The sequence below is a fragment of the Drosophila albomicans genome, chromosome 2L, assembly GCF_009650485.2.
Source record: "Drosophila albomicans strain 15112-1751.03 chromosome 2L, ASM965048v2, whole genome shotgun sequence".
NCBI classification, from domain to species: Eukaryota; Metazoa; Arthropoda; class Insecta; order Diptera; family Drosophilidae; genus Drosophila; species Drosophila albomicans.
This window is the reverse complement of record NC_047628.2, coordinates 29102907-29117702: the sequence shown is the minus strand read 5'-3', so window position 1 is coordinate 29117702 and position 14796 is coordinate 29102907. Positions and strand designations below refer to the sequence as shown.

At 36.7% G+C, this 14796-nt stretch overlaps 2 protein-coding genes across 4 annotated transcripts; both read left to right on the top strand.

The window, feature by feature from the left end:
* Nucleotides 1-2641: 2641 nt before the first annotated feature.
* Nucleotides 2642-3733, top strand: LOC117565221 (trichohyalin). Its single transcript, XM_034244229.2, has one exon. The coding sequence runs from the start codon at nucleotides 2685-2687 to the stop codon at nucleotides 3603-3605; it is 921 nt and encodes a 306-aa protein (XP_034100120.1). The 5' UTR covers nucleotides 2642-2684; the 3' UTR covers nucleotides 3606-3733.
* Nucleotides 3734-3824: 91 nt separating this feature from the next.
* On the top strand, nucleotides 3825-9361 carry LOC117565222 (microfibril-associated glycoprotein 4-like). 3 transcript variants are annotated; one of them, XM_034244230.2, is made up of 4 exons: nucleotides 3825-4204; nucleotides 8279-8348; nucleotides 8400-9098; nucleotides 9159-9361. In XM_034244230.2, the coding sequence occupies exons 1-4, from the start codon at nucleotides 4144-4146 to the stop codon at nucleotides 9274-9276; spliced, it is 948 nt and encodes a 315-aa protein (XP_034100121.2). In that variant the 5' UTR covers nucleotides 3825-4143; the 3' UTR covers nucleotides 9277-9361. The 3 variants fall into 3 exon arrangements, with proteins under 3 accessions (XP_034100121.2, XP_051859291.1, XP_034100119.1); XM_052003331.1 differs by lacking the exons at nucleotides 8279-8348; nucleotides 8400-9098 and adding an exon at nucleotides 4470-5053 and having other exon boundaries at nucleotides 4080-4416; nucleotides 9159-9291; XM_034244228.2 differs by lacking the exons at nucleotides 8279-8348; nucleotides 8400-9098; nucleotides 9159-9361 and adding exons at nucleotides 4470-5053; nucleotides 5114-5390 and having other exon boundaries at nucleotides 4086-4416.
* Nucleotides 9362-14796: the final 5435 nt, after the last annotated feature.

The following is a 14796-nucleotide window of genomic DNA, read 5'->3' as shown; positions in this document are numbered from 1 at the left end:
TGGAATTTCCTCACACACACATATACATATGTATATAGTCTGTGTGTGTATGGCATATATATATGTATCTATATACTATAGGCAGCATATGGCACACAGTTGTTCAGGTCGTCGTCGTAGAAACAATTTTAATAATTTCGTTTTATGAAAATGGCGCTCGGGTTAAATGATACGAGAAGAATGCGAGGAAGCAAAACTCGTTGCGTTTTATGTTTTTGGCACATCCCTTCGCCCTTCCCCCTCTCTCTTCCCCTTCACTGTCATGTGTGTAATTTAGTTGGAGCGTTAAGAGGTCACAAGGAGTAGCGGCTTCTTTTGCAAAAGCTTTTCAATCATTTTGAAAGCTTTCAATGCCGAAAGTGCGGTGGAAATCCCTTTTGATTCCCAGCTGCCGCTCACAATCTAATCAGCAAAACTCATACTCGGCAAATCTCTTTTAAATGAGCCACTAATTGCAAACTCTAGGCTAATAATACAACCCACTCTCGGAACTCTCGGCGCCATCATGCCCGCACCACATTCGGAAACTAATCAAAAGGACGTATATGAAGGGAGATGGGAGAATGGAATGGAATTTCTTTGGCTAAGAAGCAATTATCGCAGATAAACCAAAAAAAAAAAAAAAAAAGAACAGAATGAAATAAGAGTAGAGAAAAAGAGTTTTTGCGGCAAGTTTCGGGAATAACTTTTGGCTCATCCCATCCCCCATCTTTATCAATGTTTGTGAAGCACGTTTATCAGTGGCCAAGTTAAGTTTTTACTTCTTTGCTTCTGCTTCTGAGTCTGGTTCTGCTACTGCTTCTGTCTTTGGCCTTTGCTGGCTCATTGTTAACTTTTCTGCCTTACTAATGGCTATCAGAGATAAGTCCGACTACAACCCAAAGTTTTATTTTGTAAGCAATGTTGTTAATCTGTCGAGTGTGTGTCGAGAGGGGAAAGAAACGTAACGTATCTATACCCAGAGGGAGTGCTTTTAAAAAGTTATCAACAAGCGCTCAGCCAGAGATTCAAGTATTCAGTTAAGACACACACACACACATGTAAAGCACACACTCACACACATTTGCATGGTGCTAATCAAGTGGAGTTGCATGTGTGTGTGTGTGTGCCTTGATTATCCCCGAGAACTTGAAGCCCAAGTCACCTGCTCTCTGTTTTTCTTCATCATTTCCTTCTACGCCTCCTTTTGCTGTTGATTAATCAGCAAATTTCTGAGATTACCTAATTCTCACATTATGCTGTCGAGATTAAAGCGAAGCTGAAGGCTTTCAATTAGCAACTGCTGTTGGCTCTTTTATTAATTCATTAGCGTAAACCATTCCTTAACTCAATTATTCGAAATAATTTTAGATAATTTATGTAAAAAACTTTAATATTTTTTATGAAATTATGATTGAATATTATTTTAGTTGCATTCAAATTTAAGTGAATAAAAAGTATAAAAAAGTAAGATAGAGTCGAATGTGCTCGACTATAAAATACCTGGTAACCATTTTGACTAAAAGCAATGCGGCAATAATTTCAAAATAGATCAAATTAATATACCAAAAAATACTGAAAACATGCAGAATGGTATATTTTATGTGTAAAATATACCAGATTGTCAGCCAAAACAAATTAAATTCATAGTAAGAAGGCGATTTTGCCCACAAAAAGTGTACCAAATTAGTATACCACAAAAATACTAAAAATAAACCAAAGGATATATTTGGTATATTAGTACATTCATAGTAAGAGAGTGATTTTGCCCATAAAAAGTGTCCCAAATTAGTATACCACAAAAATACTAAAAATATACCAATGGATATATTTGGTATATTAGTACATTCATAGTAAGTAGGCGATTTTGCCCATAAAAAGTGTACCAAATTAGAATACCACAAATATACTAAAAATAAACCGAAGGATGTATTTGGTATATTGATATCGTACATTCAAAATATACCATCGACTACAGAATATACCGAATAGTGCAAAATATACCAGATTTTAATGAAAAATATACACATGTATATACTTTATAGGATTGAAAATGCATTCTTTTGCCTGTTACATACATTTCATGAAGGCACAAAGGCTGTTATAAAAACTTGAGAAGTAATTATTGTAAAACGTAAAAAAACATTTTTGTGCCTAATAAATTTCTTTCCAATGTGAATAAATACATTAAATAGATTTTCACCCGTAATAATTCGGCATTTGCAACAGCTTAAAATACATTTTGCTGTACCGAAAGCAACTAAATCAGCAGCTGAACATTAAAGTAAATGCAATATTCATTTATTTTTGCCGTTCATTTCAACTTCGCTCACTCAGAGGCAGTCAAGAGCCGGAAATACAAGAATTCTCCTTGGATGTGATGTGTGTATATCAAATGGATGTGCGAAAGAGAACGACAGAGAGAGCGAAAGAGAGGGAACTGTATATGATGAGATTATTTGAATTACCTTTGCAATCAAATTGACACCACATAGACGTAACGTTCCGGACACTCAGCTCAGGAAAAGGCATGAGGAGAAGTCTGTCTGCTGTCAGTTTCTGACTGACATTTTACATAATATGTTTGTCGACTGAGTCTGGGTCTGGATTTAGCTCTATAATTCAAATGAGATATTTCCAAGGCATCAAGCAGGCTGTTAATTAGCAGGTGTGTCTGGCAGTCGTTATAAGATTTGAGTCGAGCAATGAGTGAATACACATTTAAAATGTCGCAGCTGAAATTTGAAGAGAATTGCAACTTGTTCGATTTGGCAGCCACCGAAAATCTCTTCTCCAAGTTAAGCTGCAGTGACAAGGTCAACAAACAGCGGCAGCAGCTCAATGAAGAATCTTTTTTGAGTGGCATCGAGAGATTCGGCAACGAAGACGACGAGAGGTCAACAAGATTATCGGGGCTGGAGCAAGTGCAGCGTCGCTCAAGCATCGTCTATGAGAGTGCGCAACTGAAGGCGGCAGCTTTACAGAATCTGCTCAAGACATTTGACTCCAGTTGGCTCAACCAGCAGCCGAAGCCAGTGGCAAGCACAGCCCAGCAGCGTCCTGCACCTCAGGCCTATGGCTTCAAGGAGATCTACGAACGCAAGAAGCAGCAATTACTGCATCAGTGTTTAGAACAGGAGCGAACCCAGCGTCAATTTCACAGTCGTCCGATGCCCAATTTTCGGCAGGTGCACGAGCAGCATGCAAACAAGCTCGTCGTGCATCGCATCACTCATCCCGTGAGTCCAAATGTGCTCAAAAAGTCGAGGCAAATGCTGCTGAAGCGCGATCAAAAAGTCGAGCAATTCATTCAGCAGCGAGAGTTGGATCAAAGACTAGAACAACAGTTACGTCCCAGAACCAAACCCGTGCCCAAGTCAAGGCCAGCTCCATTGAAGCCCCACAATCGGCCCACTATCGCACAGTCGATTATGAAACCCTTTCGCCTCTCCACAGAGCTGCGCGCTGAGCAGCGCAAACAGTTCAATGCTCAGTCTCAGCTGGCTCAAGAGAATCGTCGTCGAGAACTCGAGGCACAGCGAAAGCGAGCTGAGCACGAGGAATATCTCAAGCAGCGACAATTGGCTACGTTTCGAGCTCGTCCAAATCCATTTCGAAATCACTAAGCTTGGACCAAGCTACAGTTCACTTTAGATCTTTTGTTTCTTGTTTCGTTAAATTGTTGTTTCCGTTCAAACTATGATTAATCTGTATAAAAATGTATACTATATGCATAATATAGTAGAAAAAATGACGATAGTGAAGTTATTTGTTGAAATGTAGTTCTGCAGTTTAAAAAAGTAAGAAAGCTAGGTTCGACCAAGCTACAGTTCATTTTAGATCTTTTGTTTCTTGTTTCGTTTAATTGTTGTTTCCGTTCAAATTATGTTTAATCTGTATAAAAATGTACACTATATGCATAATATAGTCGAAATTATGCTGATAGTGAAGTTATTTGTTGAAATGTAGTTCTGCGGTTAAAGTATTTTGAGCAATAAGTACACAGAAATTAAAAATGTGCGAAGACCAAGAAAAAAATGTTGTGATTAATATATTATATTTATACTACAGATAGACAAAACATACTTTATATTAGTTTTGCTTATCTAACGCAGCGTTACAGTTCAGTCGAATTTTTCACTCGGAGTTGAAGCATTTGAAAAAATGCTGCTTAAAATAATTACCATAATTTTCGTTTTGAATTTATTCAGTTCGATAGCAAAAAGTGTTCAAAATACGCAGTTCAATGAAACTAAGGCAATTATAGTACTAAGGGAAAAGTTTGAGATATTAAGGAACAAGGTTGATGATCTCACTAAAAAACTTCATCAATCCGATGATGGAACATCATATGCACGCTGTGCTGAAGCAACTTCTGATCAAAATACGGAGATTAATAAAATTAATGGATTTATTGAGCTAAAGGCAAAATTTAAGGTATTTAAGTAATTATAATTATTATTTCGTTTGATAAAAGAGACTTCTTTCAGATTGGAGATTACAAAATAGTGATAGATGAGCACGAAAAAGAGAGAAAGGTGCTTGATGGTGGAAGATTATATCCACGCAGCTGTGCTGAGGCAACTGCTGTCTTTAAACACAGCGGAATCTTTGAGTTAATGGTCCCAGACAGACTTCCCTTTAAAGTAGCCTGCGATGCGGAGACTGAAGACGGCAATTGGACGATCATTTTACGGCGCATGGATGGAACTGTGAATTTCAATCGCAATTGGAAGGAATACAAGAAGGGTTTCGGAGATGTGAGCGGAGAGTTTTTTCTGGGTCTAGATAACATCCATGCCATGACTACAGATCAGAAGCAGGAGCTAATGGTAATCGTCGAGGACTTTAAGGGAGATGAACGCTATGAGTTATATTCAGAGTTTGCAATAGGCAGCGAATTGGATGCATATAACTTGCATACGCTGGGAGAAGCAACTGGAAATGCTGGAGATTCTCTTAGACATCATCACAATCACAAATTTAGTACTTTCGATCGGGATAATGATGATGACCCAAGGAATTGTGCCCAATTATATACAGGAGCTTGGTGGCACGTAGGATGTCATCATAGGTAATCTAAGGCTCAATTCTATTTGCAATTTGGTCTCTCAATAATGCGATTTTTTTGCAGTCAATTGACGGGTACATATAATAATGTAGAAAGTGGCATGGGCGTGAATTGGTTTCATTTCCGTGGTCATATATATTCGTTGAAACGTGCTCTGATGATGATAAGACCCAAAAAGTAATTCCCTGTATCGCGAAAGTCACTTTTTGTTTTAAATACTACGAAATATACTGAAAACTAAACATACATATATTTTATACTAATATAACCATATACTGACAACTTAACATATATTTTATACTAATATGTCGATATACTGACAACTAAACATATATTTTATACTTATGTGTAAATTGCATATTAAAAAAAAAAAATGTTAAAAGAAATTTAAAGATAAAAAAAAAACATAATCTGAGCTTTTAAGACCCAAAAAGTAATTCCCTGAATCGTGGAAATGGATGTGCGACAGTGAACGACAGAGAGAAAGCGAGATGGGGCTAGTGTATGATGAGATTATTTGAATTACCTTTGCAGTCAAATTCACACCACATAGACGTAACGTTCCGGACACTCAGCTCAGGAAAAGGCATGAGGAAAAGTCTGTCTGCTGTCAGTTTCTGACTGACATTTTACATAATATGTTTGTCGACTGAGTCTGAGTCTAAGGCATCAAGCAGGCTGTTAATTAGCAGGAATTTGTGTCTGGCAGTCGTTATAAGATTTGAGTCGAGCAATGAGTGAATACACATTTGAAATGTCGCAGCTGAAATTTGAGGAGAATTGCAACTTGTTCGATTTGGCAGCCACCGAAAATCTCTTCTCCAAGTTGAGGTGCAGCGTCAAAGCCAACAAACAGGGGCAGCAACTCAATGAAGAATCATTTTTGAGTGGCATCGAAAGATTCGCAACAATTATGACGAGAGTTCAACAAGATTGTCGGAGCTGGAGCAAGTGCAGCGTCGCTCGAGAATCGTTTATGAGAGTGCGCAGCTGAAGGCGGCAGCTTTGCAGAATCTGCTCAAGACTTTTGACTCCAGGTGGCTCAACCAGCAAGCTAAGTCAGTGGCAAGCACAGCAATTCATTCAGCAGCGAGAATTGGATCAAAGACTAAAACAGTTACGTCCCAGAATCAAACCCATGTCCAAGTCATGACCTCCACTGAAACCCCACAATCTAAATCAGCGACAATATGCCACATTTCGAGCTGTCCAAATCCCTAAGCTTGGACCAAGCTACAACTCACTTTAGATAATTTGTTTTTTTTTTGGTTAAATTGTTTCCGATCAAAATTAAAATGTATACTATATGCATAATATAGTCAAAATAATGCTTATAGTAAAGTCAATTGTCGAATTGTAGTTCTGCAGTTTAAAAAAGTAAGAAAGCTAGCTACAGCTCACTTTAGATCATTTGTTACTTGTTTGTTTAAATTGGCGTTTCCGTTCAAATTATGTTTAATCTGTATGAAAGTGTGTACTATATTCATAATAAAGTCGAAATAATGCCTATAGTAAAGTCAATTGTTGAATTGTAGTTCTGCAGTTCAAGAAATTTGAGCGATAAGTACACAGAGAGAAAAAACGTACTAAAATCAAGAATAATGTCTTGAATCAAAATTGAATGATATCAAAGTTTAACCAAGAATTAGAAAATCTAAATTCTACAACAAATTTAGATTGCGTAATCTTAAAGTTCAAGATTATAATCTTGCATCAAGAAAAGAAAAATTTTAAAATTGAACAAAGAAGCCAAAATCTATAATCTAGTTCTAGAATTTTTCTCTCTCCGTAGTGTTAATATTATAATATACAGTGATTCGTCGGGGTGGCTTCTCAAAATAAATAAACACTTTCACGTTTGAATTGGAATTCACTTTTACTTTTCTCAAATAGCAGAGACACTTGTCAATGACAGTGTTGCCAACTTAGCTATTTTCTAGTCCGTTTTGGCTATTTTGCATGACCTAAAACTGGAAACTACTCAATTTTGCAAAAGCTGTTGATTTAATTTGTAATATTTGATTATATTTTTTTGTAGCCCTTTGTAGCTTTTGGGTACTTGGTATTTTCTCAACATCGTTTACTGCTCACAATGCTATCACCTCTACATTCAAATTCACTGATTTTTGTGTTTGTACGGCTGTTTACGAAAAATTCTTACAATATATAAACAAAAATTTCGCGATGATTGGTTGGAGGATCCCCAATTTAAGGACATGTAATGAATGCAGTTACATACTAATTAATTAATTTTCTTTTTTAAATCAGACTATCAGATAATTTTGAAATCTTGGAAAAAATACATTTGTTTGGAGTAGAAAATGTTTTAAAACCAGTTAAGGCAGATATATTGAATATTTTGAAATTCTTTAACATGCCTACCGAAAAAATCGATCCTATACTGAATCAGTATGCTAATATTCATTTGATTAAGTGGGTAAATATTAGAGACAACTCATTATTTTGGACCGAAGTTAATTTGTACAAAGACGCTGGAGGAAACAATCCTTTTAATGATTTGGCTTCATTTGCTATCATGCTCCTAAGCTTACCATGGTCAAATGCAATGGTAGTACGAGGTGTTAGTCAGGTGAACCTGGTAAAGAAAATGATATTTTCAGTACGACGTCCCCATAAGTCTATTTCACAGATTGGTACAATGGGAAAGTATTTGAGTTCCGAGGAGGTTGAAATTGGGAAAATTTTAAGGCATTTGCTTAGAAGTATCATAAAATAATCAACACTCAATGTACAAAAAAAGAAGATTTTGTTATTTGAAACTAACGGCTATTTTATTTTACTATTTTTGAAGAAATCTAGCTATTTTTGGCTATTTTTGTGGGTCTTCACTGCTACAAATGACCACTAAGAGTTGGCAACACTGCTTGTCATGCACACAGAGAATGTAGAGCATATGTGAGATAGAAAAAGCACTAAAAGTAAGCAGGGTGACCAACACCAGAGGAAAAGCTAGATCAGTGTGACAAGGTCACACGCACATTATACTAACTTTGTCACTGCCGATAACAAACGATCGCGACCATACTGTCAGCTGGTTTGAGTGGTCACACCTGCCATCATCTGGCATCAACATACAGTATATTTTGCCTATATAAAGCGGCGTTCTAGTTCAGTTGTAATCAGTCGGAATTGAATCGTTTGCAAAAATGTTGCTTAAAATTATTACCATTATTTTCATTTTGAATGCATTTAGTTCGATAGCTAAAGGTGTTGAAAATACGCAGTTCAATGAAACTAAAACAATTGTAGAACTAAAAAAAAAGTTTGATATATTAAGGTACTGTATTGCAATGTATGAAAATTGTATAATAAAAATAACTTGTCTTAGATTGGAGAACACAAGTTTGTGGGACAAGATTGATGATCTTACTAAAAAGCTTTGTCAAGCTGGTTTTTCAAGCAGCTGTGTTAAGGAAACTACTAATCAAAATTCGGAGATCGGAAAAGCGCGAAAGATAGTTGATGATCTCACGATCAAGCTTCGTGAACGTGTTGATGGAAGATTATATGCACGCAACTGTGCTGAGGCAACTGCTGTCTTTAACCATAGCGGAATCTTTGAGTTAATGATTCCAACCTATGGCAGACTTCCCTTTAAGGCAGCCTGCGATGCGGAGACTAGAGACGGCAATTGGACGATCATTTTACGGCGCATGGATGGAACTGTTAATTTCAAACGCAATTGGATCGAATACAAGAAGGGTTTTGGAGATGTGAGCGGAGAGTTCTTTCTGGGTCTAGACAACATCCACGACATGACTACAGATCAGAAGCAGGAGCTAATGGTAATCCTCGAAGACTTCAAGGGAGAAGTCCGCTATGAGTTATATTCAGAGTTTGCAATAGGCAGCGAATTGGATGCATATAACTTGCATACGATGGGAGAAGCAACTGGAACTGCTGGAGATTCTCTTACACATCATCGCAATCACAAATTTAGTACTTTTGATCGGGATAATGATGACGACCCAAAGAATTGTGCCGAATTATATACTGGGGCTTGGTGGCACGTTGCTTGTCATCATTGGTAATATAAAGACGATTTCTATTTGCAATTTGGTCTCTCAAAAATGTGATTTTTTTGCAGTCAATTGACGGGTACATATAATAATACGTTAAGTGGCATGGGAATAAATTGGCTTCATTTCCATGGTCATCTCTATTCGTTAAAGAGCGCTCTGATGATGATAAGACCGACTATGTAATTCCTTGAATCTCGGAAGTCAGTAAACACTTTTTGTTTTAAGTACTACAAAATATACTAACAACTAAACATATATTTTATATTAAATATATCTTTTAAACGTATTTTCTAACAAGTTTGTATTCAATTTAAAGAAAATAAAATCAAATTCTGATCTGCTACAACGAAGTTAATGAATATTTTTTGTAATACTTTAAAATATACTCACAACTGAACACATATACATATATCCGAAAAAAGGTTTTTGTAAATTTAACTGAAATAATAACATATCCTGTCATGTTATCATAATGATAATCCTCAAAGAGTAAGGCCCTAAAATGTTCAAAAAAATTAAGTCTTTTCTTAAATAATACAAAATTTTCTGACAACCAAACACATATTTTATACTGTATATATTATATATAAATAGTCAGTGGTCATTTAAAAGATTAAAATAAAAACATAATCTAACTTTTAAAGAACCTTTAAGTAGTTTCCTGAAACGTAATCTGAGTTTCCCTCATAATATGTGTTGATAATGTTGTTCAATTTCGATGCTCATCATCATCCATGCTCACACTCACACTAGCATACGCACACCTCATGTGTGTGCACATTCAATTTGTTCATTTAAAATAGCTCAGGTCGAGGTTCCATCAATCAAAATGTTTCCTTCCATCTCCCTTTCTCTCTTTTTCGCTCTCGCTCTTCAGACAACAGACGCCTTTGGCAATGCCGCCCACGTGTTTCAGCGCAAACAATTTGTTGTAAGTGTATCAATTGATGCGCCCTCGCCTGCGGATGTGTGTGTACGAGTGTGCGAGTGTGTGTGTGTGTGCGAGTACGTCACATAATCAAAAGCACAAATACTAAAACAAGCACTCAAACTGTCAAAGCAATGATTGATAGTGTTGACATTCGCTTTTTGGCTTCAAAACGCCAAGCAGCAGCAGACTTTTTGTGCATTGAATTCTGTTAATGGGACGCGTTTGTCGATGGCACCCACAACTCGCTTTTCCCTTTCCACACACTCCTCCACACCTTTCCCACTACACACATATGTGCGTGTTTGTGTGTGTGAATGATGAATTGCATTGCATGTGTTTATAGTGCTCGAGTATCGAGGTCGAGCGAAAATTGTATTTATTGCAAATTTGCCAAGCGAGTTGAAAGGTCACTCTCAATTTAATCGCTGCGCTTAAGCTCAAACAAAGTTCTAATTAAAACATTGCACGCAAATTAATAGACGACGCAAATTACATTTCTATATTTTTTTTTAGCAAACTGTGTACATAATTATGTGATTTCACTCATCAATTAACAATCATCATAACAATTATTTATACACAGTATATTTTATGTACTATATATATTTAATCACTACATATATTTATGTCTTTATTAATTTTAAGTCTATCCTACGATTATAATATATATAATATATTATACAATATATATTATTTTATATATTATACATATTCAATCCCAATTATTCTTAGCAAATTGAATTTCAAATGTTTTTAAAATACTGCATTTTGAAAATTTTCACAACTCTCTGTGAACTCAACATTCTCGAGCTACTCCCTTAGAGGTTAGATACTCTATTTATTTAATTTATATACCTATTACATATATGTGTATCGTTATAAATTTTAATTGTATCTAGCAAAATACTTCAATTTCCATTTAACTTTGCAAGTTTTATTTTATAAGTTTACTTTATTTTGGAAAATTTCACAACGCTCTGTTAAGTTAACATTTTCGAGTTACCCCGTTAACGGTTAGCAGCGGGTCTGTGCTAACGGTTAACAGTATAACAGTTTGCTTGGCTCATGTTAGCACTAGACGGCAAACTGTTATGACCTTAACATTCTTCTGTTATGTTAAGACTATGTTAAGTAGCTGCAGTATTAACTTAACACTATTATTTGATAGACTTGAATGAAATTTCGGAAATAATAATATAGCCGAAATATATAAAATGCATAATTATGTAATTGGTGTTATGAAATGAAAACAATGTTGCTGCCACTCGCTGTTGCTAAGAAAGTAACAATTTTGTCGCTAACATTTCGAGATATGAAACCATAAAACAAGAGGCGACAACACAGCGGGGGACGCTAAAACTCAATGGGGAACAATATGCCAAATTTGATGGGTGGGATTATATGTGCAAGGGGTGAAGAAGAAGAAGTGCTGCGAGCAATGTGTGTGTTGGCTTTTATGTGTGTGTGTGTGGATGAAGCTTGCGGTTAAATGAGACGCTCGCAGGATGCGATGTCGGATGGGATGGCATGATGATGATGGTGGTGGGTGGAGGGTAGAGGGTAGAGGGTGGATGCGTTGACGACTCGCCTCGGCAATCTGCAGAGGAGTTTCATTTCGCTACGCTTTTTGTTTGCGGCTTGGCACAGTGCGGAATTTAATAACGCGCTGATGCATGCAAAATAACGCATAAAAACGTAAAAATGCACACGCAAAAAAAAAAGGGGCAAACAAATTACAACACCCCACAGATAAAATAACAACAACAACAACAACAAGAGAGAAACAACAACACAGTCAGAAACAGAATGCGGCGGCAACTGAGAAGGCAACTTCAGTAGCTGCAGTTAAACAATTTTCGCAGTCAATTTTCCTTTATGAGCGGAAAATATTTCACAGTGGAAAATATTACATGAATATTGGCAGCCATCCGCCATCAGGCATCAGCCATAGACCGCTTCAGCTCCCTCAACACAACATTCGTTGAGAGAAAACTTGCACAAAATATGCTGGAAAAACTGATGCGAGTATTAAATGTAAACTTACTTTAAAAATTCATATTTATATGCCATAAAATACATTATATAGTCCAAATATAGATAAACTATGTAATCCACTTCTAGTAGTTATTTGAAATTTTTGTATAATTAAAACTAGTCTTCTATCTAACTTAGAAAACTTCTAAATGTCTCAAATTTACATCGAAATATCGCCATATGATATCTTTATCTGTCTTCTTAACAAAAGCCAAATGCACAACATAAATGCGAATATGCACTTATTTTATAGCATGTTGCACTCCCTTAGCTTATTTCCCTTTTTAACGTACTTTCAATCGGTATTAAAAAGACAAAAGCTAAAGTCAAAAACAAAAACGAACACGAAAATGAAACTGAGACTGAGACTGAAGCAGAAGCTGAAGCTGAGGCGTCGAAGGTAGTCGAAGTAGTCGCATTTGCTGCATAAAGTCAAAGTCATTAAAAAGTAATGTCATCTCGTCAACGCACCCAAGCCACGCCCATCTACAATTGCCCCAAGGCGAGAAGGCAAGGGTAAAGGGTGTGCCAACTCCTTCAGTGCCAGGCGCTCCATTAATGATGGATGAATACTCGACTCGAGTCGAGTCGTGTTTGAGTCTCACTTAGAGATGGTCAAATGAAATTTAGAAACCAATGGAAAACACTTCAGTTGTCCTACGTGAGCAGTGTACATTGTTCTTTGCCGTGTCGTGTCGTGTCACGTTACGTGTCCATCTCTAGTGATGGATAAATACTCGCTTCATGTCGTGTCTGGATTCTCGCCTAGAGATGGTCAAGGTTGGTTCAAATAAAATTTAGAAACTAATAGAAAACACTTTAGTTCACCTCGTGAGCAATCTGTATTGTTCTTCGTCGTGTCGTGTCACGCCACAAGTTCATCTCTAGTGCAGGAAGGTCTCTCAGTCTAGACGACTGTCGGCTGTTGCGCACCGAAAAATGATTTGATGAAAACATTTGAAATTTTTATCGGGTGCAAATTTATGCAGAACTGTTGATGTCATCGCTGCTGCCACAGGAAAAATGATGACGATGCGAGTGACGTTGAAATATGAAGCAACATTACCTTCCCATCTACCCCTCCCCTCAACAGTCAAAGTCAAAGTCAGAGTCAGAGTCGGAAGGAGCTCCTTTCCAGCTGAAACTAGGGACTACAATGATTGGCTTTTTCTGTACTTCTGTTGTGGGTGGGACTTTAGCCAACGAAGCGCGTCTGTTAACTGTGCTTGGCAGTCGCCGATAAGAACTTTTTCTTGTGCGTTCATTTCTTTTGTTGTTGTTGCTGTTATTGTTGTTGTTTTTATGGCGAGCGCCTTAATTTTTATTAACATTAGAAGTGCACCTAAAAATTTGTAATAAATGACTTTGAAATTGATTGGAAGCTCACGATTTTTATATGCTCCATAAAGTCGCTTACACTCGAGTGGGCATAAACAGACGAACAGACGAACGATAAAGAACAGTCGACAATACTCTCTCATAACTATTTCACATACGCAAAAGAGAGATAATCAAAATGTTTATTGATGATTTGATTTAGTGCATTATTTGCTGTCAAAGTAATTGGTTATTTATGGCCCCATCAATGATTAAACATATTATTTAATAATAGTTTGTTTAACATTTTATTACGCTGCGCATTTTTAATCGCTTTCAGCTTTTGTAAAATTTGTTATGTGTTGTCCCTCGTCTAACATAACATTTTGTGCTCTGCTCCATAGATAAACCCAGAAGATGAACTCCACTTTTTATTGATCATTTCGCAGTGGCAGACCTTTTGCTTTTATGGCGCGTGTTATTTCATAAACTTTGAGCAAATTGCACGAAACTTTTTTTGTGGATTTAACATGACAGTTACACTCCCTCGCATAGAGCATTGCGTACCTCAAACCATGTACCATCTACCTTCTATGACTACTATGTATGGCTATTATAAAAGTTTGCTCTTTTTTTATGCGTCTCGTCTCCCCATGGGTGCTGCTCTGAATGTGGCTTCAAGTTTCTGCTTCTCTTTTTATACCTGCTACCCATTGGGGTAGAAGGGTGTTATAAAATTGTGCCTGCATGAAATGTATGTAACAGGCCGGAGGAGAAAATATATATATTCTAGATCAGTGTCAACTGACAAGAATATAGCCATGTCTGTCTGTCGGTTTGTCTGTCTGTTCGTCCGTCTGTATGAACGTCAAGACCTCAGAGGCTATAAGAGACAATCTGGTATATTTTCCACTTATGGTATATTTTAAATCTATATTGACATTTTTAGTATTTGTGAAGTATATAATTTGGTATATTTGGTAATATATCGCCTTTGTTATTTTTGAGTAGTGTTGTGGTACTTTAATTCGGTATATTTTGGTAATAATACCGAACTATTTTACCTCTTATAAATATACCAAAAAACATTGCATTTGATATCTTTCAGTATTTTTGCGGTATATTAATTATGTATATTTTTAGGTATAATACCGCAATGTTATACTTTTATTCAAAATGCATATCGCGTATCTAACAGTCGAACAAACTCGACTGCAGCTTTCTTACACGTTTTTTTTTATTGCCCAACGCTGTTTGACGTGGACGGACGTCCAGCTCGCAATGTGGTTGGGCGGTTCAGTGGTTCAATTTTCCGTTACCGCTGCCGTTGCCGTTGCTGCTGCTCCCACAGGTGACGATGGCCTCGTTTATGAACAAACAGCAAAATGTTGTCAACATTTCGAAATTTATTTGTTCAATAT

Coding starts and splice junctions, on each gene's coding strand:
- LOC117565221 (XM_034244229.2), top strand. CDS start 2,685: ATGAGTGAATACACATTTAAAATGTCGCAGCTGAAATTTGAAGAGAAT.
- LOC117565222 (XM_052003331.1), top strand. CDS start 4,144: ATGCTGCTTAAAATAATTACCATAATTTTCGTTTTGAATTTATTCAGT. Junction 4,417..4,469: donor AGCTAAAGGCAAAATTTAAG/GTATTTAAGTAA, acceptor GACTTCTTTCAG/ATTGGAGATTACAAAATAGT. Junction 5,054..9,158: donor CACGTAGGATGTCATCATAG/GTAATCTAAGGC, acceptor ATTTTTTTGCAG/TCAATTGACGGGTACATATA.